The sequence below is a fragment of the Dreissena polymorpha genome, chromosome 2, assembly GCF_020536995.1.
Source record: "Dreissena polymorpha isolate Duluth1 chromosome 2, UMN_Dpol_1.0, whole genome shotgun sequence".
NCBI classification, from domain to species: Eukaryota; Metazoa; Mollusca; class Bivalvia; order Myida; family Dreissenidae; genus Dreissena; species Dreissena polymorpha.
In genome coordinates, this window is record NC_068356.1 from 4,587,956 (window position 1) to 4,613,153 (window position 25,198).

The 25,198-nt window shown below is 35.6% G+C and overlaps 1 protein-coding gene and 2 long non-coding RNA genes across 3 annotated transcripts; 2 read left to right on the plus strand and 1 right to left on the minus strand.

The window, feature by feature from the left end:
* The first annotated feature begins 943 nt into the window (after positions 1-943).
* LOC127870232 (uncharacterized) lies at positions 944-3,630 on the plus strand. The gene is made up of 4 exons (XR_008044711.1): positions 944-1,081; positions 1,442-1,527; positions 1,816-1,894; positions 2,281-3,630. It is a non-coding gene; the product is annotated as an uncharacterized LOC127870232 (long non-coding RNA).
* Positions 3,631-6,442: 2,812 nt separating this feature from the next.
* LOC127865534 (uncharacterized) lies at positions 6,443-22,936 on the minus strand. Its single transcript, XM_052405380.1, has 7 exons — positions 22,821-22,936; positions 18,841-18,916; positions 12,022-12,357; positions 11,227-11,397; positions 10,897-10,937; positions 6,984-7,071; positions 6,443-6,516 (listed from the first exon to the last, which is right to left on the minus strand). Exons 2-7 carry the CDS (start codon positions 18,887-18,889, stop codon positions 6,443-6,445), a joined length of 759 nt encoding a protein of 252 aa, XP_052261340.1. The 5' UTR covers positions 18,890-18,916; positions 22,821-22,936.
* On the plus strand, positions 7,380-8,944 carry LOC127870247 (uncharacterized). The gene is made up of 3 exons (XR_008044721.1): positions 7,380-7,959; positions 8,148-8,275; positions 8,440-8,944. It is a non-coding gene; the product is annotated as an uncharacterized LOC127870247 (long non-coding RNA).
* Positions 22,937-25,198: the final 2,262 nt, after the last annotated feature.

A 25,198-nucleotide genomic window follows, 5' to 3' on the forward strand; every position in this document is an offset into this window, starting at 1 on the left:
TGAACGCTTTAATCGATAGGATAGATACATGTGAATGACCGAGTTCATTGTCTGACAAGTGCGTCAACGATTCAAACTCGATTCCCTGGCCAACAAAAAAAAAATGCTTACAGTGTATGGAGGATAATTTCTTCCAACACTTTTTCGACCATTTTGCGGATGGCCATGCTTCTTTAGTTAGCTAACAACAAAGGGAGGCAACCGTGCAAATATGCACATGTTCATTAGACGTCTAATGAAAACATGATACCGCGAATTTAAATCTTAGATCAATGCAAAACTTATATTGGTGTTTAGGAATATTTAAAAATACGTTTCGACCATCTTTTCTACATAGAATCCTCCCCTTATATATTCATGTATTATATATAGGAAAACTGAGACGCTTGATAAAAAGCATGTGCTTGCTCGCGCTACTAATACAATAAATGATTCACTTTGCCGAGAAATACACTTGTTCTACGTTCGACCATCGTATAATGAAATTTGCACATCATATAATGAAAAATGAGGATCAGATAATGGGGAGTGAGCATCATATACTGAACAGTGAGCATAATGAAAAGTGAGCACCATATAATGTAAAATGAGCATCATATAATTGAAAGTGAGCATCGAATAATTCAGAGTGAGCATCATATAATTGATAGTGAGCATCATTTAATGGAGAGTGAGCATCATATGTGACGTCGTCAGCGAAAATCAGTCTTGTGTACGCTGACGTTAATGTCGGGAAATCGCGTGATTAAAATCTGGTACGAAAATGCGCTGGATATTTCGTCTTTTTTATACAATTTCTCGGCTCATAATATATGTCATGTTTTGAAAGTTTCCACAATAAAGCATGAATATGTCCTTTAAGCACTGGCACAACTGGTGGTTTGTAATCCATTTTTTTTATTTCCAATTACTCCCCTTGAATGACACGGTTGAGTTTGAGCAGTTCACAGATAGCGCTACCTGCCTCGTAGTGTAGATTTTCAATTGCTTTTTAACACTGTAAATCAAAGTGACATCGTGTACTGTTGGATGTTTTCGATCGAAGAAGGTTCGGAAATGATATTGTCTCAACAATAAAAGGGTAAGTGAAAGATATATGTGTATTCTGGCTGTGTAATTAATGTTCGCGACTCGCAAGTTTGACCCGGAAGTTAATTGTACGATAGCAACTGAATTGTTTACATGAAATGGTGGCAGATTTAAATTTGACCTTTAAATATCATGTCTCAATTTAGTGACAGCAGCACTATTCCATATGAATTTTCACAAGACCAGGGTATTTCGTTTTTAAATGATTTATCTAATGTAAATGAACTTTTTATTTTGAAACTTAATTAATTACCAGTGCATTTAAATAATTGAGAATACAATGTACATGTACATTGTATGGATAATTAGTACAAATTTATACGTGCAGACATATATTATATGCTCACTTCAGGAGCTGCCCCCTGTTTGCTTGAGGGGATGATGGGTTATTCATGGCACTAAGCACAGCCGGTTCACTACCCCCACTACTCTCATCAGGTATGTTAGTCGGTTATTGTCTATTTATATTTTTGTTCAATGAAACAAATAAGAACATAATTTTTCACTAACAAAATATTTAAGCTGTACAAAAGTACTACATATATTTGAATATTATTTGATTGTTTAAAAAGTTTTTTGTTAGAAATGTTTAGGTGCAAATTTAATTATTATAAAAAAGGTGTTATGTAGATAAATATCCTAAATTGTAACCTGACCTTTTATATAACTGATTTTTTAACATGTCAGGTTAACACAGAAGCATCACACTAAGCTTTATGTTGGTAGGACATACAAAGTTTACACCAGATTGGCACTTTGGCATCTGGAAGTCAAGGAGGAGGAAAATTCCTTATCACAGTATGGTGTATGTAACCTGCATGATCCTTCTTGATAATCCTTGTTTGCATTTCCATAGGTCTATTCAGTTGTATAGTTTTGCCATGTAATAAAATATTATGAAAATAATAAAAAATACATCAATAAAAAATAGTGTGTATGTACTTTATTTCTTGTAACAGGAAAATAAATATTTATTTTAGTAGTTTCAGCTGTTTTATTGCTATGAAATTCTTGATAGGGCAAACAAAATCCCATACAAAATTATCCTTCAAAATGTGTAGTTTTCTATTACAACAACAACAGCAAAATAATATTTTGATAATAGGGAAACTATATTTTGATTTTTTGTCATTATTAAATGGTAATCTTGATACAGAAACTTCAATGAAGAAACGTTGTCTGATGTTGCAGCATCTATGGGGTTATCGTCAAGGACGGGCCACACCATTCCCCAGCTTGTGGGGGACAGTTCCAATCCTGTTCTGTTTTACGATTGGAAGGATTACCTTTCTACATTGTTTCACCCCATAAAGAATGTCACCAAATTTCACCAATTCCATGTGTCAGTAGATCATATGGGTGTTGTGGAGTGCAGGGAATTTAGTGACTCACCAGTAGTCAGAATCACTTTCAGGAAGGTCTCGAAAATGACTGTTAATGTGAGCTGTGACAACCTGCCAAAGGAAATGTTAGCGAAAGGGCTTGATCTGGACCGTCAGTGGTACTTATTTGAACACATTGGTGAATTATGTCGCACAGATGAAGCCAAAAACTGTATATGTCCGAAACCCGCTACTGATAAGCTACAAAAAACAGACTGTGCCCCCCAAAAAACAGAAGGTGCATTAAGATGCACATCTGATCTTCTCTGAACATGCCAAAACAATTACATACATCATGTATCAGTGTTTTTTTGCCAAGGTATTGGGTGATGTTTTTTCCCACAAACAGTGCAAAAAATCCTCTATTCTGAGGAAAGCTAATACATGTACATGTATACGAGTGCTAAATCTGTTAGTTGATACAGGTTTTGAAGTGTTCAATACAATAGTTTGTTGTTCTAATTGCACAAGCTTGTTTTCAAGTTTTTTAAATCTCATATTTACAAAACAAAAATCATTTTTTCAATGTTACTTTGAAATTGTTTTCACCTTATGGACACAGACTGCCTTTCCAAAAAACTGGAAAAAACATCAATGTGAATATTGTATTTATTTATGTTTTACTATAAAAATCCTATAATTATGTTTGTTTGCTTCATTGTTTCCATAGTAACAAAAACAAACAATATGTATAAATTATTGTTTATTTTGTCTATTTTAAAAAATCAGAAATAATGATAATAATTATTATTACATTTACTTAAACATTTAGTAGCCAAGTGTACTTTCAACCAACACTTTTCAATGCTGTTTTTTCCATTATGATGAGGTTACATTATAATTGAATTCACATGTAACTGAATGAAAAGGAAAATGGAACACACACATTATTGATTGTTATAGTTTAACTAGTTGCAAAAACAGTGCAATTAATATTGTGTTTACCTTTAAACAAACACTTGATTGATAATACAATTCATGTATTTATAAAAGGCGTGATTGTGCGCTCTGGTGATTATTACCATGTAGATTGGTTACCATAGCAACACAAATACTACATTTTTAATGTCCATAATGCTGTTGTCAGTTTTTTGCATTATAATTATGTATTTGACTTAAGAAAGATTATTGTTTTAATAAAACAGTTTGCTTGTTGTTTGAAAAATGTTTTCGTTGTGTTTTTTTTGCATTAAATGATAACTTTTCGTCACACTTAAATTTAGGGTTGGTCACTTTGGAGGGTCATAAAATTAGATTTGAATGTGATAAATAAAAAATCTATATCTTTTTTGTGAACTACAATGTTTAGAGAATCTAAAATTGCCAAAAAGTCAAAATGTGATTTTTTGAACACAAGACTGATTTTCCCAGCTTTGGTCACATATAATGGAGAGTGAGCATCATATAATGTAAAATGAGCATCATATAATTTAGAGTAAGCATCATATAATGGAGAGTGAGCATAATATAATGGAGAGTGAGAATCATATAATGGAGAGTGAGCATCATATAATGTACACTGAGCATCATATAATTGAGAGTGAGCATCATATAATGGTATATAATGGAGAGTGAGCATCATATAATGAAGAGTGAGAATCATATAATGTACAGTGAGCATCATATAATGGACACTTATCATTATATAATGTACAGTGAGCATCATATAATGAACAATTAGCATTATATAATGGATTGTTAGCATCACATCATGGTAAATTATATCATAATATCATTAATTATTGACGTATAATGCTAATGTAACATCATATAATGTAAAATCAACATCATATACTGATAAAGATAGTCATGTAATATATTTTGTCATGTTAAAACAGTTATGGCGTTCCATAGAAAGGCTTGTTAGAATCCAGAGAGTGGTTTGTCGGGATTCCAGAAAAAGTGTTTATTTCTACATTATCCACACAACGTAGTTTGCACATTTCAATGCATTTTATATTGCAGGGCATAAACTTACTCCGTACTCTTAAAATGCCCCATTCTTTGTTTTTGTTTTTCACTCTCTGCATGATCGATTGTTCGATTTCCAATACATTTGCATTATGATTACTTAATGTGAAGATTGTTGCAACTTGTCACTTGTAATGACTGTTCCATCCACATGTTATATTATTTAGAATTCAAAAGCGCTCCTTCTTCATGTATACAATACTACATAATATGTTACACCAATTAACCGGTAGGGGAAACCTATACCTGGTGTGTTTGCTATCTAGACATAAACTGAATCTCAAAATATGAGTGGCTAAATACTGAATTGTCGTTTGTTTGAAGACACCTTATTCCGTTGAGAAGAGATGGTGAAATAGTCGCCATAAAAAAGACCACTCCAAAGGTTGTCAATAAATATTGCAACAAGTTCATTGATACTGGGAGATTCTTACAACAAATACATATTAATACAGTTATGTAATTTGATCTCTATTAAGAAAATGCGCAATGTGCGACCGTAAATAGGAATGTGTTCGTTTATTATTGCATTTGTATACGTATATACAATAACATGTCAGCATTTGTAGTTGTATTGTTAAACAAATAATGTCAAGATATGTTATTTTTCAGTATTATAGCTCTAATTATAAGTAGAATTAAGACTACATCCAACTCAACTCAATGTTGAAGAATTATGCATGTGCAATCTTATATAACGATATTCACCTGTTTTTAGAATTAACCTTTGTATATAATATCTGCATATGTGTTAAATAGTTTATTTTGGAATGAATGAAGACTGACGTTTTAAATAACGTACTGTACTAGACAGTGCTGAAGACTTGTTTTTCTTTCGTCGATTTCTCATTTAAAAGCTATTTCAGCAGTCTCCGAGACGCCATTTAAAAAAAATGTGCACAAGCGAGCATTTGCTACCTAAGGATCACATATAGCAAAAGTGGTATCAGATTATTCGGTCATTTAAGTATTCGAATAGTCGAATATTCGATCTTGTCGTAGATAATAAATATGTTTAATCAAATATGAAACTATAAACTTTTATTATTAACATAGATTCTACAAATATGTTGGTAAAACACGCAGCGAAACACAAGCACACATGCATTCAACGATTACAATACAAGATATACACTTACATAATATTTTAACAGTAAACATTCAAACGTACCTGCGAAACAACCTTTAAGAAAAATGTCGCATGTGCAGTACACTAAAATTGCTGATTAGCTTAATAGCAATTAACTGTCACCAACACAAAACTACTTTATTAGGGGTTATATTTCGATACTGGGAGTAATTCTGTGTAATGTGTTTTGTGAACTTGCGATGCCCTTATCACGTTGAAACATGGAGACCATACAAATGTCTTTTTTGCCAACATTTTAATTGATAAAATACTAATACATATATGGAAATTGACACAAATATAAACATCGTTAATATCTGATGAGCGTAGGTAAATACCTTGAAGTAGAAATAATATCATAAGGACAAGAGAACACATCGGATTCCTTAAATAGTCTTAAGGGGAAAATGCCTTTATGAGTATAAAATCTTTTCGTCAGAAATCCCCGTTACGAAGCATACAAAAGATTTATTAATCTCATTATCTCAACAAAGCATAGGTGACAATAACAAACAGGGAATAGCACTTAATGCATGCAAAGCTTATAAAAAACAACATTTTGCGTTTTTATATATGATCACATGTCCATCCGTTGATTATTTTATTTAATAACATCGTCAAATTTATACAATTCACTGAACAACACATTATTTCTTTTATTTTGAACTGCTCATACGTTATTTCGTTTTTCCTTCAAGTGATCAATACGTTAATCAGGACACGTTTTATATCAGAGAGCTCGCTTTACCGTCTTGCTGTGTTTCCAGCGTAGTGTAAGTAGCAGTTACATAACATAAAGCTTACCTATACATATACGAAAAATGAACATCAAAATTCTTCAATGAACTATTTGAGTAGTTTATACACAGTATCAAACGTTAGTTTCTCCTGAATCATTTTCAACATTGGATATCGATCTGTTGGCGAATGCCTTCTTGATTTTGTCTGTGAAAAAGCAATCACACGTATCGCTATTAGATGTTTTTCAATGTATTTCACACAGCAGTTTGTGTTGAAGTCATGCACACAAATTAAGTATGGGTCTGATATTTATTCGTACATGTTAAAGTTTTTTGAGGATATTGATTTTATTTAAATTAAAAAAAAAACACAATTGACAGCGTATTTTAATGTATATACTAAAACAGTCCATGCAACTTTAAATTTTTATTAATTGATGTATGCAATCATAATTGAATAAATATACTACGTTTGCGATAAATGTAAAATTTGCGAAAACAAATTTATAAAAAGAGATCCATACTCCTTAATTGAAGCTGCGTTGCTTTATTGTGCACAACATCTGGTGACAAAAATGCTTCAATATTAAGCCAAACAGACAATTAAAAATAAAGCGCGTAAAAATGGTTTGTTCTCAAGACATTTTACAATAGTAAAGTTGGTGAATGTACCTGTATTCCCAGGTTGAACATTACAAAAAGGTGTTCTTCGTATACCAGGGGGTTTCCTTTGAGGCGTTGCGAATGGAGTCGTCGTATCCTGGAACAATATAAGAAATAATAAGAGGGCTAAGACGGCGCAAGGAAGCTAAACTGTGAATTAGGGAGTTATAATTTCGACTCAAATGGTATGACTTTAAAATACTAGTGCTCACACGGGTACCCGAAAATACCCGAAACCGCGGGTAAAAAAAATACCCGCGATTCCGGGTCAAAGTTTTCGCAAACGGTACCGGGTCGGGTCAATTTTTTTTTCAAAAGAACGGCGTAAAATCAACTCTGCCGTTTTGTTCTGGCCGTTTTGAAATGTGCCGTTCTGACTTTCCATCTCGCTTCCGGAATCAATAATATCATTTCGTGGTTTCAAATCTCGTGTTTCAAAGCTCATGTTTCTGTGTAATTATAAGTATTTTGTCAATCTTTGTGTACTGATTACCAAGTGAATAAAGAGGAATGAAAACTATTGACGCGGTAAGGGGTTAGATAAAAATAAATGTTGAAAATGTGTTTGCTTTTGCCTTTGTTTGAAACGGTTTACAAAACAATTGTTTTGTGAAATTAACTCTACGTCATTAATGACTCTTTTACATTCAATGTTTAGTTCCAAAATAGCGGGATAATCTGAATGTGCAATATACCAAAATCGCAACAAACAGTCCAATAAGTGATACCCATCCTGTCTAGTGTAATTGGGTGTAATTATAATAAAAACAACGAGATGCTATGCATGACAGTTTGACCCTACTCCAATTAAGCTAAAAACAACGAGGTGCTATTCATGACAGTTTGACCCTACTGTAGCAGACGTAACAAAGGTTGACTTTGAGACCCGCGACAACCAGCACGATGATGACACGATCGCAATAGGCCACGCCACTCGTACCTACCATGACGAGGCTCCCCCGGAGGTCCAAGCATCCTTTTTTAGGTACAAAAATAACTTAACAAAACCATTTTTTTTAATTGAAATTGTGCACACAAATAATATTCTTTCTTTAATTTATGAATATCAAACATGGGCATATTAATGTGTCTTAAAATAAGTAAATAATCACATTAAAGTCGTATACGTTTAATACACGGAACACCTGTGTAAATTTGAATCACTGTTCACAGGAAGGTGAGGGCGTTCTACGTAGAGTTGACCACGAAAATGCTCACAAAGTTTCCGGTCAACGATGAGGTATTGAAGACCCAAAGTTTCCTTTGTCCAGAGAACAGACAGAACACATCGACAGAGTCTGGTAGGTTTATACATAAATATATACATTTTTATTTAGATATGATACAGATTAATTGTCATTTTAACAAGTTAAAGACACACCATAAATGAACAAACAAGAAATAATTACGTTAAGCATCATTGTGAAGTTAATACGATATTGACAAATGTCATTTTTGTTTTTAGTGGTCAAGCTGTCCGTGCGGCTAGGTGTGGGAAATCCAGATCGTATTCATGATGAATTCGTCGATTTCCAGCTGCTTTCGGAAAGCGCGTTACCCCCTTACGTTGAAGGAATGGCACTGGACCCCTTCTGGTCGTGCATTGCCAGCATCAAGACACCACTACAGAAAGCTCGGTTCCCGCAACTCTCTTCACTTGCTTTTGCAGCGTTGTCAATTCCTCACTCAAACGCCGATCCAGAATTTGTTTCAGCGCACTGAAAAAAATCAGAAAGAAGAAAGGGAAAATCTGGGCCATAGAACGGTTAAGGCGTTGTTGGCAGTTAAAATGAACACAAAGACGGTTTGCTTCCACCCAAAACCTACCTCGGAAATGTGTACGGCCGCGCATTCCGTGTCAAGCTGATGTAACTGTTCGGTAGATAGTTTACTGTAACCCGTACTTCCAGTGTACTGGTTAGCCTCCCCTGCGTTAATGTTTGCCATTTCAAGTCATATAATGAGTATTGAACTTCGTTGTTTGCCATTGTCTTATTTAATAAAACTGTTATTGTTATGTTTTAGATTACATGCTTCATATCAGTTGTTTTATGTCTTGAATAAAAGTATCAAGAGTTTTTGTTAGTACTAAACTGACTACAGTAAAAGTGGAATGATAGATCGTTTTAGGTGTCCTGCTTTTACGTCAAATGTCCCGACAATTTTTTATGGAATGTCCCGCTTTGGACCTAAAAAATTCTGACATGTATGTAGATTGGCCAGTATGGGCGTATTTCAGGTTTAAATCCGAAAACGAAAAGGGCATTATGATTGCCGACAAAGGCATGACTGTTTGTAAACATTGTAAAGTTAAACTTGTGTACAAAACTCGTTCTACTGTCGAGGTGGTGAAGCTACCTGTCCAGTCGTTTTTCCAGTTAAGATTCTGATGATAACAACAACACTCCGAAGCTCTCTGGTGTGGTGTAACAACAAACTGCACTTACTGAACTGTTTGGGGATATCTTTTCTGAACGTTGTTTTAGTGTTCCTGATTCTGATGAAGTATCAACTGAACTGAATGGTTACCATGCTGAACCAAGTATCAAATTGGACAAAAATCCACTCCAATGGTGGAATTCCAACAAGGAAAAATACCCACAATTAGCACACATCGCCAAAAAGTATTTAATTACTCAGCAGCAACATCAGTTGCTAGTGAGCGCGTGTTCTCCACATCTGGTTACATTGTGTCTGCGCAAAGATCCTGCATGAAAAGTGATAATGTTGATATGTTGCTGTTTTTGAAAAAGAACTTAGTTACTTTACTTGTATAGAATTGTTTACGCTGAAGTTTTGTTATAATTTACTTTTCTCAGTTTTCTAGTCATTTTCCATCTTATATACTTCTTATTTAAGTCTTGATATGGTGAGATAAGATCTTGTTTACAGTTTGATACATCAAGTTACATTTGTTCACAATTATTGTAACAAAGTTATGAAGGATTTGTTTTTAAGCAGTCTATATTGCGCATATTAGCTTCTTGATTGTGTGTGCCTAATTTAAAGAAAATAATACTACATATCGAAATAAGATAGACATCTATTCCCATGATCTCATATATTCTTTATTTGCTCAAGTCATTTTGATTCTAAAAGATACACCTACATTCTAATAGAGAAAGCACATCATAGCAGTGTTTTTTGCTTAAAAGGGTTATTTCAACTCATTTGCAGTTTATTTTGCTGAACTTTGTCTTTATATATCCCGTAATCGAGGTTTTATCATTCACAGTTTATAATAAATTCATGTATTACTATAAAGAATCAGGTAATTCTACATAAAGAATACTATTTTTGTGAAGTAATTTAGTCTTATTTCACAACGATTATTTGTTAAATGTATCTGATATGTTCATCCTTAAAGAAAATAAATGTTTTATTGTAGACGAGTGTAGTTAACAAAAACAATATTGATTTTTTAAATACCTGACCCGAAATTACCCGTACTTGGAAATTTTGACCCGCCGACCCGACACAAATAAATTTTTTGACCCGTGGGAGCCCTATAAAAAACAATATTTTTAGCAGGTGTGTCCTTGAAATCCTTAACCTAACATGCATGTCCAATTCTAGTTCGCTTCCCGTCCCTCTGATTGCCGTATTGGACACAATTGTAAAATTGTATGCATGTGTTTTCTAAATCGTTAGGTTTTATATTTTGTTATACAATGTTTAGTACACAACATGAGTTCCATAGATAGAACTTTGTTCTGAAATATGCAATGTTCAACATGTAATCGGTTATATAGAAGCGTAAGAGGCGACGGCAGCTTGTAGATAACACATAGTAATGAAAACGTACAACGGAACTGTATCTAAGCTACATATTTTTATTTAGGCCTTCCTTTACGATAAATTAAGTTGAATCAACGTTGATAAAACGTACGCTTCATGTACTTTTAGCTTATTGGTATAATACCTGTTGCTCGAGTGGTATACTTTCTGCAGTTGTACCTGATTCTGTAATAAAAATGCGTATATTATAAGTTGTCTTCAATACATTGCTTCACATTAAACAAAACATGCGTGTGCTTGTGGGTTTGCCTCTGTAAACTAAGGTGCGAATTTGCGAGCGTAAGTGCATGTGTGCGCGTGTGTGTGTGTTTTGCGTTACATGTTGTGAAATAATTACCGATATAATATTTGTGTATTATCACATAGTACATGCACGTTTTTAACCTAAATCAACCTATCATCGTTTGTCTCATCGAAGTTCGCACAATTAAGTTAAAGGATAACTATTTCATACCTGACTTATCGCCTTTGTTCTTGCATCGTGTGTATACAATGCAGGTGACGATACACGCTAGTGGGATACTAAGTGCTGAGCTAAGAATTATTATAATTTTTTTACAATCCTTTATTTCCGTTCTTTCCTGGGCTTTATCAGTTGCCATAGCTGGCACAAGATCTGTAGAACCTGCACATAAACACACACACATTACCACATCAATTTCGGTACTAACATGTTAAGGGGTCGCTATTAAGTTGTGAAATCGTGTAAACTCTAAAACGCTATAGTTAATAATGTTTGTTTTAAACATCTTATTACGCGTAAGCACGGATGGAATCTTACACATATTGTACAAGCAAATTGCGTTCTCAACATGAACGATCTACATTGTAAAGCAATGCACATATTTGTGAATACCTTATGTAAAAGTAGTTAACGATATTGTAACAATACATTGATTGTAAACGGACGGCCTTAAAATAAAACAGCATTGTTCGAAGAATTTCATGTGCACGTAACACCTGATATTTCGAACTAGACTAATACGAACGTTTTGTTTCACAGGAATACGATACATCAATTAACTGTATTAACTTAAATTCACTTAAATGAATATCGATTCAAATATATTTGATTTTGTAACCCCAATATTTATGCTGGTTTGCTGAGCTATCCTTACAGCTTAGTACAGCTAGTTGTTTTGAAAATTATATCAGGTAACGAAAACCAGAATTGTTCTAATGTTGAGCAATATAATTAATTGGATAGGGTTATTACAAAAAACAATAAAACATATCTTTTCTTACATACCATTAGTGCACGAAACCTCATCACTAACACGTTTTGTTTCATTGAACAACACTGCACACCTATATGTCCCACTGTCGCGCTCAGTGAAATTTCTTAACCTTAGTATACATGATTGAGACACAGTGAACCTTTCTTTAAATCTTGTATCCATTAGTTGGGGGTCAACATCAAACTGGCATTCTGCTATTGTTTCGTAATTAACAGAATGATTGTAGGCAAACTGGATAACTATTCCATTGACGTCGTTGTGACAGGCTACGGAAACGTCTTCTCCGCACGTAATGTTTCTGCCGGAATTGATCGTTATGCTTAATCCTTGAACACTGCGCCCATGCCCTAAAATAAAGCCCATTCATTTCATATAAATGTATGTCATAAGGGATGCATTATAAATTTGTTGTTGTAAACAAGTTTCTCTATAAGTAATACTATTTACGACGTTGATGCTGCTTTGTGGTGGTGAAATGAAATAATCAGTGAAATCACGGTCAAACAATCGTTATGAAAACTGTTGGTGGTTTATTATACTGAACGATACTTAGTCGCATTTGGGCCGCGTATATAAAAATGAGGAAAAAATAATCGTACACGTTTTGTATTATTTTAGTCATGTTAAATCACGAGATCAAGTAATTGCCTATACAATAAAAACGTCGGCAAAACATTGTTATTTATCAAACCTTATTAATTTAGAAACATGATAAAGAAGAAAAAATAAGAAATGATGATTTCTTTCTTAGTTAGTCTCGTTTCATATCTAGGTTTTAATTTGCAAACGAATTACATGTACATGTTTTATTAATTTCATTTCTCAGCAGATCAAATTACCTGTTGTACGAACTGATCGTAAGTAAATTCCGTAGGGCTACATGTATTTTAACTAAACCTCTGAAGCGAGATCAAGCTTGCCTTTGCTGTTTCTTTAGTTATCTACTTCATCGAGTTAATAACAAAATGACCAGATCAAACGCAAATGTCGTCTTTTAGACATATAGTCGCCCGGTCTATACGAGGAACAACAGTTTATTGCATGCTATATTTGGAAAGTTTGTTTTATAGTTTATCATTCAAAAAGGTTTTCATTCAAAGTTAGTAATTATAATGTTTGTTTCTTTCTTAAGTATTGCAAATTTGGATGTTAATCCAATACACGTGCACATAAATAATGTTGACGATGTATTAACATTGTAGTGCAAAAATGGACACCTTTAGAACAAAATATGTTTAAACCAATAACCTCTTGATGGGCACATTATAATAATTAAAATTAATGCAAGCTCTAAAACAAAAGCTGACAATGCCATATACAATTTATTTGATTTGTTGTATCATTTAAATAGACATTTACTCGACAGTTTGCTTCTAAACATTGACATATATGTCGTAAAGCTTAAGCTTGCCTTACCTATAGTGACTGTACGTGCGAGTAGGTATTTATTTTAACAGATGCCATAGAAACATGACATTATATTACGACCCATATAGGCATATAATTCACGAGTTGAGAAGTGGACTGTTGTGTTTGGGTGAACACACGAAGTGAAACGCATATAATTTCAGTGGCTACTTTATTATCATTCAACGATAGAAGCGATCAATGCATAACAACTAACTAACACAGATCAGAGGTCAACATGCAGTTATGAAGAACATGGGGCGGAGCGTTGCTACGCTTCATTTACAAGTAGGCGTGGCGTAGCGGCATTATCTAAATACACAACAATTCTCCCCTTTTAATTTCATTGATCATACATATAAATAAAAATGAACATACATACAAATCCGTTTACACGTAAATATCAATAAACACAATTCTAACCATTAGAATGATAAATCAATAAAACCTTTCCATTTCAAGTTCATGACCTCTCTAAACTAAGCATGACCTTTTCTTCATTATAGCATGCTATTTAAGAAAATTAGTGAGCGTCCAAATTCGACACAGGTTGTAAAAACAACCGGTAACCTGTCTTTCTCTCCTGCCAGTTAAAGTAAATGTTTTTATGCCACTATAAAACGTAATTGGCCTAACATTAAACCATCAGTGTCATTAGTACTGCAGATGTTCGGGCGGTCTTCTATTGAGTAATGGATAGCGTCTTTCTGGCAATCGTAAATCCGTATCATTACAACGATGATCCCGGGACTCATTTATTTCCATCGAATTCGGTGCCGGCTGAAGTTCACTGACATTTGTGTTCGCGGCATTTAAAGTAGTTTCTAAGGGTGTGAAAACAGGTACATTTATAACAGAATACTTCTGCATTTCCGACGCGCGAAGCTGATCAACATGGCGTTTCCATGTCATATTATTCCCGATATCTACTTTGTATAAAAGTGGACCATATCGAGAAACTATTGACCCAGGGATCCATTTTTCCCTTGATGTAGGTCTGAAATCTCGCACTAAGACACGTTGGCCTAATTCGAATTCGCGAACTTTTCTATTGTCAGCCATTGACAATTGCATTTGACCATTTGTGACTCGTGTCTGTGTGTCGGGTATCATCAAATCAAGTTTACTGCGCAAATTCCGACCGAAAAACAGTTTTGCAGGAGTTTCCCCCGTCGTACAATGTGGCGTATAAAATCGGTGTTTTCATGCATTAAAGCGCGCATTGCAGATTTGAAAGAGCCATTGAACCTTTCCACAAGACCATTTGTGGACGGTTTTGCTACCGCAGTTCTTATATGACATATCCCGTTTCTCTTCATAAACAGAGAAAATTCTTCAGATGTAAATTGACAACCATTGTCTGATACTAATTGCTTGGGCAAGCCGTATCTTGCGAATATTGTACGCAATTCTTCAATTGTTTTTTCAGAAGTTATCGATTTCATTTCGATGACTTCTGGCCATTTCGAATGAGCATCTACGATAACCAAGAACATGCGTCAGAGAAATGGACCTATGAAATCTACAAGTATTCGCTCCCAACTTGACGTAGGCCATTCCCACGGGTGTAACTGAACTTTCGCGGGCGATTTCTGTTGCATCTGACACGGTTCGCATCTTTTAACCATGTGTTCGATGTCGGTGTCAATGCCAGGCCACCAGACGTAACTACGCGCTAGTGCCTTCATTTTAACGATACCTGGATGGCTGATGTGCAATAAATCAAGCACACGTTCGCGCATCTTAATGGGAATGATCACCCTAATGCCCCACATTAAGCATCCGTGGTGAATCGTCAATTCATTTCGTCGCGCGTAATAGCCTTTCAGAAGAGGGTCATTATCATTGGTATTCCAACCTTGTTGTACTTGCCTAAATACACGTGACATAACGCGCTTCCGCCTAGTTTCACGGCTGATTTCCGCGCTCGTGACCGGAATTTGTTCTAACTGAGAAGTGTAGATCACATCTTCAACTGACATTTCTTTACCCTTTTCCTTTGACGGCGCGGGTAAACGCGACAATCCGTCCACATTAGTATGCATTTTAGAACTTTTGTACTGTATATCGTAATCGAATCCAGAGAGAAATATAGCATATCTCTGAACGCGTGCGGCAGTCGTTGCCGGAATGCTTTTGCTCGGGCTGAATATTGAAGTGAGGGGTTGGCAATCAGTAACCAATGTGAACTTTCTACCATAGAGATATGGGTAATACTTCTGTACTGCCCAATTAATTGCCAATGCTTACCTATCGATTTGAGCATATTTCATTTCAGTTTTGGTAAGTGACCTTGATGCGAACGCGATCGGCTTTTCTGAGCCATCTGGCATAACGTGTGACAATATACCGGAAATACCGAACGGTGAGGCATCCGACGCGAGTATAACCGGAAGTTCCGGGTTGTAGTGTGTAAGAACAGGTTCCGTAATGAGAAGTGTTTTCTACTTTTCGAACGCGCTCTGGCATTCTTTTGACCAGACGAATTTTCGATTTTTCTCGAGCAACGCGTTCATGGGCTTTGTTACGGTCGCGAGATCTGGAAGAAAACGATGGTAATAATTGAGTACCCTGAGATATGCCCTAAGTGATGTAACATCACATGGAGGTGGTGTATTCAATACCGCCTCTACTTTATCCTGACACTTCCATAAACCTTGTTCGTCAATTTCCTGACCACAGAATGTAATCCTTGGCACGAAAAACTCACACTTGTCCTTATTTACTTTAATTCCATATTGCTGTAACCACACAACACCTTTTGTAAGTTATCCAAATGCAAATTATCACTTTCACCAGTAATCACCATATCATCCAGCATGCACTGCACCCCAGGGATTCCTTGAGGAATTTGGTCCATTGTGCGTTGCCATATAGCTGGAGCAGAAGAAACCCCATATAGCATCCGATTGTAACGGTACAATCCTCGGTGGGTGTTGATCGTAAGCAACTCCTTGGTTTCGTCATCGCATTCTAGTTGTAGGTACGCTTGTCGTATATCAAGCTTGCTGTATTTTCGCCCATTTGACAGATTGGCGAAAATGTCCTCGATTCTTGGGAGAGGATATCTATCAACCTTGATTGATTGATTTACGGTAACCTTAAAATCACCGCATATTCTCACATCGCCGTTTCCTTTTACGACAGGAACGATCGGTGTCGCCCATTCACTGGTGTCCAATTTCGGGATGATTCCTTGACTCTCGAGACTGTCCAGTTCTTTCTCTATTTTTGGCTTAATAGAGTACGGTACCGGCCTAGCCTTTATGAATTTAGGCTGAGCATTTTCATTTAAGGTGAGCCTTGCCTTAATGCCGTTCACATGTCCTATACCGTCACTAAACACGTCTTTATGTTTGTCAAGTATAGAATTTAGACGTACCTTCAGGCATTCCGTTGACACAGAGTTCACGTTAAAAAGTGTGCCCCAGTCCAGTTTGATGTGACTCAACCAGTCCCTTCCGAACAGTGCAGGCCCATCACCTTTTACGACGCAAAGTCGCATTGTGCACCATAACTTTCCCTCGTTGCTCTATGACATCGCCTGAATATGTCTTCAGTATGGAAAAAGCAGGATCGAGCTTCATATTTCCGAATCGTTTTCGGAAATCCTTGTTTGATATGAGGGTAACTGCTGATCCTGTATCAAGCTCCATGGGTACCTCGACATCGTTAATCTTCGGCTTAACGATGAATTTCCCGTTGTCTCCTTTGTTCACAGTGTTGATCACTGAAACGTTTTCCTACATACACTGCTTCCTACATATAGCCTGTATATGTCCCTGTGCTTTACAAAGATGACAAACTGCATCTTTCAGTCTGCATTTCTCGGAGGGGTGTTTAGTTTTCCCACAATGGATGCACTTGCTGCTCTCTTTGGCATGTTTGTGATGCTTCCATTTCTTGGGTTTTGTTGAATGTCCAACTCGATTGACAGGCACATCGGCGGCTGCCGATAACTGTAACTCGGCGGCGTCCTTATGTGCAGCTTCCATGGCAAGCGCTATTTCTTTGGCATTTTGCAGTGTCAAATCAGCGATTGACAATAATCTTCGCTGTGTTCCTGCATCTTTAAGTCCACAAACGAACCTGTCCCTTAACGAATCGTTCAAGTTCGATCCGAACTCACAGAATTCTGCCAACTATCGAAGTGAAGTTACGTATCAACTCACACTTTCGCCCACTGCTCGTTTCCTCTTGTGAAATCGGAATCGTTCCGCGATTATTAACGGTTTCGGGCACAAATGAGTTTGTAAATGCTGACAAAGTTCCTCATACGATTTCTCGGACGGCTTTGCTGGTACGGTAAGGTTCCTTAACAACCCGTACGTCTTTTCACCGAGGAGTGTTAAAAGTCCTGCCACTTTTCGTTCATTATCGATGTCATTGACCATAAAGTTCTGTTCAAGTCGTTCCTGGTAGGAAGTCCATGTTTCGACATTGCTGTCATATGCGTTAATGTTCCCAATCAGGCCCGTTGCCATTTTGTGTTTATATCCAGAATTTCACGCACAATCTTATTAAACGGATAAAATTCTCGAAATATAATCCACAAAGTTTTATCCTCGTCGCCAGTGTGTTGTGTTTGGGTAAACAAACGAAGTGAAAAGCATATAATTTCAGTGGCTACTTTATTATCATTCAACGATAGAAGCGATCAATGCATAACAACTAACTAACACAGATCAGAGGTCAACATGCAGTTATGAAGAACATGGGGCGGAGCGTTGCTACGCTTCATTTACAAGTAGGCGTGGCGTAGCGGCATTATCTAAATACACAACATGGACCCTTGCCTAATCCAGTTCAGACTTTTATTTATGTATTTATGAAACAAGTTATCATAATACTTATCTAATTGGCGTTATGTACGATCATGCAGTATATCAATCAATTGAATACTTATAAGACCAATTGACTTTGGGTGAGTCTATGACTGCGCGAACAAGTATGCATTTGTTATTTCGCAAATTGTGTGACCCATGAATATCACCCACTTGGTGCAAGAAGGAACCATGTGACATTGAAATTAGAAGGCACATGGTGTCTTTTTGCACGAATGGGGAGATATGTTCAAATTATACCGTATATCGTACGCGTAAACACAGACAATAACAATAACAGACGTAAACATATAGATATTTGTTCAGTAAAAAATTAAATCATCCACACATGACATGATGGAAATCGACAATTCACACTATTTGTTTTGAACAAGTTTTATTATGCGATAAATAGACACGCTGGTACACGAAACGGGCTAAACCCATGTGAATTGCATGTGGCTACGTGTAGGCCCACCTTAAGATTGATGGTATAAATCCGATAAGCAAAAGAACAAAATCGTATTAGTTAATTACTATAACGCAACCGTAATCCTAAGCAACTGACATGAAATGTTGTGATATTTGACAAGCTCTTACCTATTGCAACAATCGTCAGAAAGAATGCCCAAGTTAATCTAACTTGCATGTCTGTGGGTCCCTCTGTTATAGAAATCTACATCAAAGACAAATACATAAAGCTGATATGTAAAATGTGCTGAGACATATGTAAACAAACAAAAACAGTTATTTTGTAAATTGTAAGTACATCAAAGTCATCGTCACAAAGTTACCATTTGCAGACATTTACTTACCACTAAAATATAGTTTATAATTAGATTAATAAAGTAGTGAAACACGTTTCTGACAACAATAATTATTTAATATGTCATTCGTCGTTTAATATTTTTGTGCAGTTTGAGCATGCAAGATTGCATTTGCTTACTTCATGACTACTAAAGATTGTTTAAACAAATATTTGAAGTCTCTGTAACCTTACAAATATTTCAACGTTTGAGAGATTTTAACTTAAAACAATCAAACGACGAACACCAGTACCTTAATAACAACACTTAATGCATGTATGAAGTAAATTGATTGTAAGTGGGCAACTTATTGTAACGCGCAAGTACACATTTATATCTTTTACATACAGGCGCCGCAACGGTTCAAGTCCAGAATCAACAAGGCGAAAACAAATACGTTTTCTAGCACATACATCTGTAGTAACGCGGATTTTGTGCTGACACTAATCAAGCTGAATTTAAAGAACAAGCGCATCATAAAGAATCCACGCAATAGATTTGACTGAACGATCTAGAGATAGCATATGCATTCCAATCATAGATAGATGGCAAGTATGAAGCCCGGATCATCTTTAACCAAGACATCGACACCATTACCAATAACATCATAACCAAGGACACACTGCTGTCATCGGTCAAAGAACTTCTTGGGAAAGAGAGCATGACGATGAGGCCATGTGTTCCCCCCAAGATAAAAGAGGATAGCTGCTGCATGAGAAGTACACCTGGCAAGATTTTATGACAAAGTACTAAACAGGAAGGTGTGGAGGAAGATAAAAAAAAGCAAAGGATGCATGAGTTAAGGAATGTTAATGAATTTTTAGGAACCAGCAGTTAAATATGGCCAACAGCACCCTAAATAATTCCAAGCCCTGTGTTATAGCAGACGCTGATGAGAACCTCTTGAGACTGCCGCAATCTTGAACAGTAGGATCAAAAACTGCAAGGACCTCAATAACTACCCGCCTCGGCCAGATCTCAGTCTCCTTCAGAACGACTCACGCCCTGAAGCTGAAGACGAAAGAACGCCCATACTTAACGCAGAGATGGAGGAGGCAGTACGCAGTCAGAAGACATGATAATCTCTGGTAGTAGACAACATCCTTTCTGAGCGGAATAAGAACGGATGTGAGACAAAGACTGCATCAATGACGGCACTACGCAAGAAGATCTGGGAGAATATCATATGGCCCAATGAGTGTGCGTCCGTTATTAACCTTATTGGTGACAGCAGCAGTGAACTCAAAGACCTGACCATACATGATGTTAGAAATTATGTTATATTTATCATGCCTAAAATGGTACATTAATTTAAACATGTGTGTAATAATTATTTTGTATATTTTATTAAATAGCACGTATGTATATTAAGATGATTTCGATAAAAAAGTTGCCAAGTGAAAACCTTTTAAAATTGCTGACTAAAACGTAGAAAAAATATGTAAATACGTTTACTTCGAATTAGAATTGGCATAATAAATAATGTAATTTTATATTTTGAGAAGAGGGCACTTATGTTGTTTCCATTTTATTTAGATTGAACATGATTATTAAGTAAATTGTGGTATATTGGGGCAAAGGTTTTGTTTACAACTGTACTAATTAGTTGAAGGTTAGCAGTAAAAACTAAAGTAAAAACCATCCCAAGCTTTAAACCATTTTTGGATTCTACAAATACGTGAGCGTGGTCCAATTTACATATTTTACGTTGCAAAATGCTATTCTGTCTTTGGCATAAATAGCCGATTTTCACAGATTACTATGGGATTACAGTATGTTTCACAGAGATAGCAGAAAACATGTGTATTTCTCTTAATTAGCAGGAGCTCGCTTGAAATAACTCTGCTTGAATTTCATTTGACTCAACCAATAGATGCAACGCAAAAAGAATAATATTGAAAAGTTTTGTACCGTAAACACGTTTAATAAGAAACAAAAATGTTTCATCGACGTCCGCATTATATTCGCTATGAAAGTCATTTCTTATCAGTTGGACTTGTGTAGGGCGGTCCGGTTCATTTATAAACGCATTATGTGGAATCATTATACGAGATTCATTTGTATTTAAAGGAAGTGATTAAAACATAATAGTGTGAATGAGAGTAAGCCGTTTACATATTCGAATACCTATGTGCCTTAAAAACATAAACACATTGATGTAAAACGATTTAATATGGACACGTGTTTTATACTTTGTAAACACGTACCTTTTGATGCCTTTTTGTAGAGTGGTTAGAATCACAGGCAGCAGTATCATAAATTTGCCCCCCCCCCCCAGAGTTAACCCCAAGGGTTCCAGATTGTTAAACGTACACCTAGACGTCTATTGTGTATGGTTTGACTTTTCAACAACGAATATTGACAAAAATACATAGCTTGAAAAAATAACCCTCGTATAGGCAATACATGTATATATACACAAGGTATGAACCGCACTATAGTTTATTGCTGAAAGATTGTGAAACACTGGACGTGACCTTTTTCATCGAAAACACACATGTTCCCATGCAGTTGCCGACAAAATGCAACTGGATTCGTTTAACGACAGTTAAAGCAACGAGATTACATGTAAACGTTTTTGCAAATACCTTGCTGAGTTACATCTTTATGTGCCGACTAAATTTAATAAAGCGTGTAAATGGCTGGCTGGATAAATACTATATTTTGTCACTTTAATAGGAATAACTTTTGCCCTTTTAACCTACAGCTTATTTTCGAAGCTAAACTTACATTTACGTTGTCATTCAGTTCCGCCATGTTTTTTTTTCTTAATTAATGTGGTTTTCTCGTCACGTATTTGTTATGAAAGCAGGGATTTAATCATGAGAAGTTCGGAGCCAGTCTAATCGTTGCGTGGCATTTTATTGCAATTTGCATGTCAACCACCTCTTTCACAACCGGATACATGCCAGACTGAGTGTTTCCTGTGTAATTATTTAGTAAGACCGCTATCAATGAAGTAATAAAACTTTAACAAAGTGCTCTTTATCATGTGCGGAAGTCGGGAATGAGTTTTTAAGCTTTAATATTTATCGTTTATCATGCTTAGGTCCAAATTCCATAAGAATACATTTTTCATCTTAACTCTTATACATCAGACATTGTGTAGTGTGATAACGCTCTGTTAACACTAGTGCAATAAAATAGATTTAAACGCAGACAATATCTAAAAAATAGATTCATCGATATGAACTTACAGGGTTTTCTATATAAACTACAGATATAAAATACATATCATTTAATCTTTGTAATGTACAAAGAAAACAGGGCACAAGAATTAAAGTAACTGCCAGTTAGTTATAGAGTTTTATTATAACATTGATTCTATATTTCTGAAGTTATATTAAAGGGGCCTTTTCACAGATTTTGGCATGTTTTGAAGTTTGTCATTAATTGCTTTATATTGATAAATGTAAGCATTGGATCTCAAAAGCTCCAGTAAAAAAATCTAGGATAAAAATTTACAAAAGAAATAAAGTAGCCCTCAACAGGGCTCGAATTCCCCTGGAATATTTAAATATTTAGATAGTGTTCACATATCACATATTGAAAACCGTTTACATCAGCACAAGGAACCAAGTGTCAAAATACATACATTCCAAAAAGTTATGTATATGTAATTGTTATTGATAGCACCTCGTCATAAACAGTAATTTGTGAAATAAATAAGAAATTAAGACAGTGCCTGTTATACATTTAACATTTTCTGGCATATTTATAACATAAACGTACGAAAACATAAATTAAATTGTTCACAATAAAACTTGAGCATACCTTCACCAATAATTGTCAATCCTTACAATAACCACTGCAAAACAATGTCATAATCGCTACAGTACAATAAATTTCTTTAAAGTAAAGACTGGGTTGCAATGATTATCCACCTTAAGGTGAAGATTAGGTATAGATTACATTCTCAAATTACCAAAGTCATTTATTTCGGACTTAAATATTGGTAGATTTAATGAACACTGTAGCATTATTCGCGGCAACGTTTATTAACGTTATAAAACAAGGTATAGTAGCAAAGACGTGTAGAGTAATTCATAAAGTCGCTGAAAAAATTATTACGCTTTAATAATAATAATTCAGCCGTATTGCAACGTTTGACGAAATTTAACACAGTGAATTCAGGTTAAAGAAGATCAATATTCGCAAATATATTTTTTGTAAACAAATAATTTTCTAAAAAAATATTTTATTATTTTATTTCGAATTCACGAGAGCTGAACTACGGAAGGGCCGAACGTCTTCATTGGACTTTCCATAGGTCTGCACTGAACTAATTGAGCTTAACTACTAAATTTTGCTTGCTTCATATAATGAAATACAAAGGCCTTGTCAGACATTGTATACTAAAACATGGTCTGGTATTGTATCAATATTATCCTTATTGTATGCTGGTAACATTTATTGTTTTCTTTATTTCGGTTATTGCATAATTTATTGTGTTTATGTTATTGATGTCACTTAGAAGCATGTTCTTATGTTTCTACAAAACCTTTCCATGTTTAAAATCATTTCATTTTAATGTCAAAATAACAATTAAGTGATCAGATTGGTAACTGGGCATTATACATACGTTGAGAACAAACGGTAAAATAATAACGATATAAGATGAAAATCAAGCTGGATTATAGGATGTTTATAGCTATATGTCACTTGGTGTTTCATCTACACATGCACACCATTTTAATTTTATAACGCGTCATCTGGTTGGTTGTCCTCATTGTGTTGGCCAATTATATGGCGTTTTAGAATCGAGCATTCGATCGTAAAAATATGACAGCAAAACACACATGTGTAGCGAGAAAGTCGAATTTACTTGAATATTAAAGTTATCAGCCGAGCAGGAGATCGGTTAGTAGTGTAATCTCGTTGCTTTAAATGTCCTTTATTGAATCCAGTTGCATTTTGCTAAAATGCTTTATGCTAAAGATCTTACTTAACAGATTGAAGATAATCGCTGAAGAACAGGCAGGCTTCAGACAAGGGCGCAAAACAACGGGGCAAATCTTCAACCTCATGATACTGTGCTAGAGGTACTTGCAACACCAACAGGACCTCTACCACGTCTTCGTGGACTTTAAAACGGCTTTCAACAGGGTATGGCATGCAGCACTGTGGGCTACCATGAGGCTAAAGCCAACCTGATCAGAGTCATAGAACACCTGTATGACAATGCCACAAGTTCCGTATACTTCAACAGCAGCATTGGGGACTGGTTCAGAACCACAGTCGGAGTGAGACAATGCTTTTTTCTCTCTCCCACCCTCTTCAACATCTTCCTGGAAAGAATAATGACTGACGCCCCTTAAATATCACGAGGGGACAGACAGCATTGGCGGCAGGACAATCAAAATTTTACGTTTTGCTGACGCCATAGACGCCATAGATGACCTGGCCGGAAGTAGAAAGGAGCTGAAGAACTTATTGAAGTGCTTAGACACAACCTTCATAAATTTTGGCATGCAGATCAGTGCAGAGAAGACTAAATTGATGACCAACAACACCAACGGCATCAGCACAGACATCAAAGTCTGAAGCGAGAAACTGGAAGCCGTCAAAAGCTTCAAATACCTGGGAGCAATAGTCACTGAATAAAATATCAATTATGCAAGTATTAAATGGTATACATAAGGCTGCTTTTTTCAGCGTCTGTACATAAGGAACTATATCACGCGTAAGTGTATGGTGGTTCCAGGTAGCTTGTAAACGTCGGATTGTGCTCCGACAGGTATACTTGTGCATTTTGTACAATTTCGCTTCGCCTGTGCTGACTGTTTTGTGGATGCATTACTAATGACAGGGTAAGTTGATAAATACGACAAAACACTAATTACTCATTTACGTAGTTAAACAGCGATCATTCAGCTATGCATATAATATATCGTTATTATGTATTTACCTACCCTGTTGAGCGGCTTGAGTCCACTTGCTTATTAAAACTTCTGAACGCCGGTACCAACGTGGTATTATAAATAACGCATTGTAACTGTGAAACCAATACGAACGGGGCATTTTCACAGATTTTGGCATGCATTGAAGTTTGTCATTAAATGCTTTATATTTATAAATGTAAACATTTGAATTGAAAAGCTCCAGTACAAATCAAGAATAAAATTTTATAAAAAATAAAATAGTAACCCTCA

Excerpts from the sequence above, each read along its gene's own strand:
- LOC127865534 (XM_052405380.1), bottom strand. The coding sequence starts at position 18,889 with ATGCAAGTTAGATTAACTTGGGCATTCTTTCTGACGATTGTTGCAATA. Across the intron at positions 11,398-12,021 it reads TGAGGTTTCGTGCACTAATG|GTTCTACAGATCTTGTGCCA; the intron begins GTATGTAAGAAA and ends GTTTATGTGCAG. Across the intron at positions 7,072-10,896 it reads GTATACCACTCGAGCAACAG|GATACGACGACTCCATTCGC; the intron begins GTATTATACCAA and ends ATATTGTTCCAG.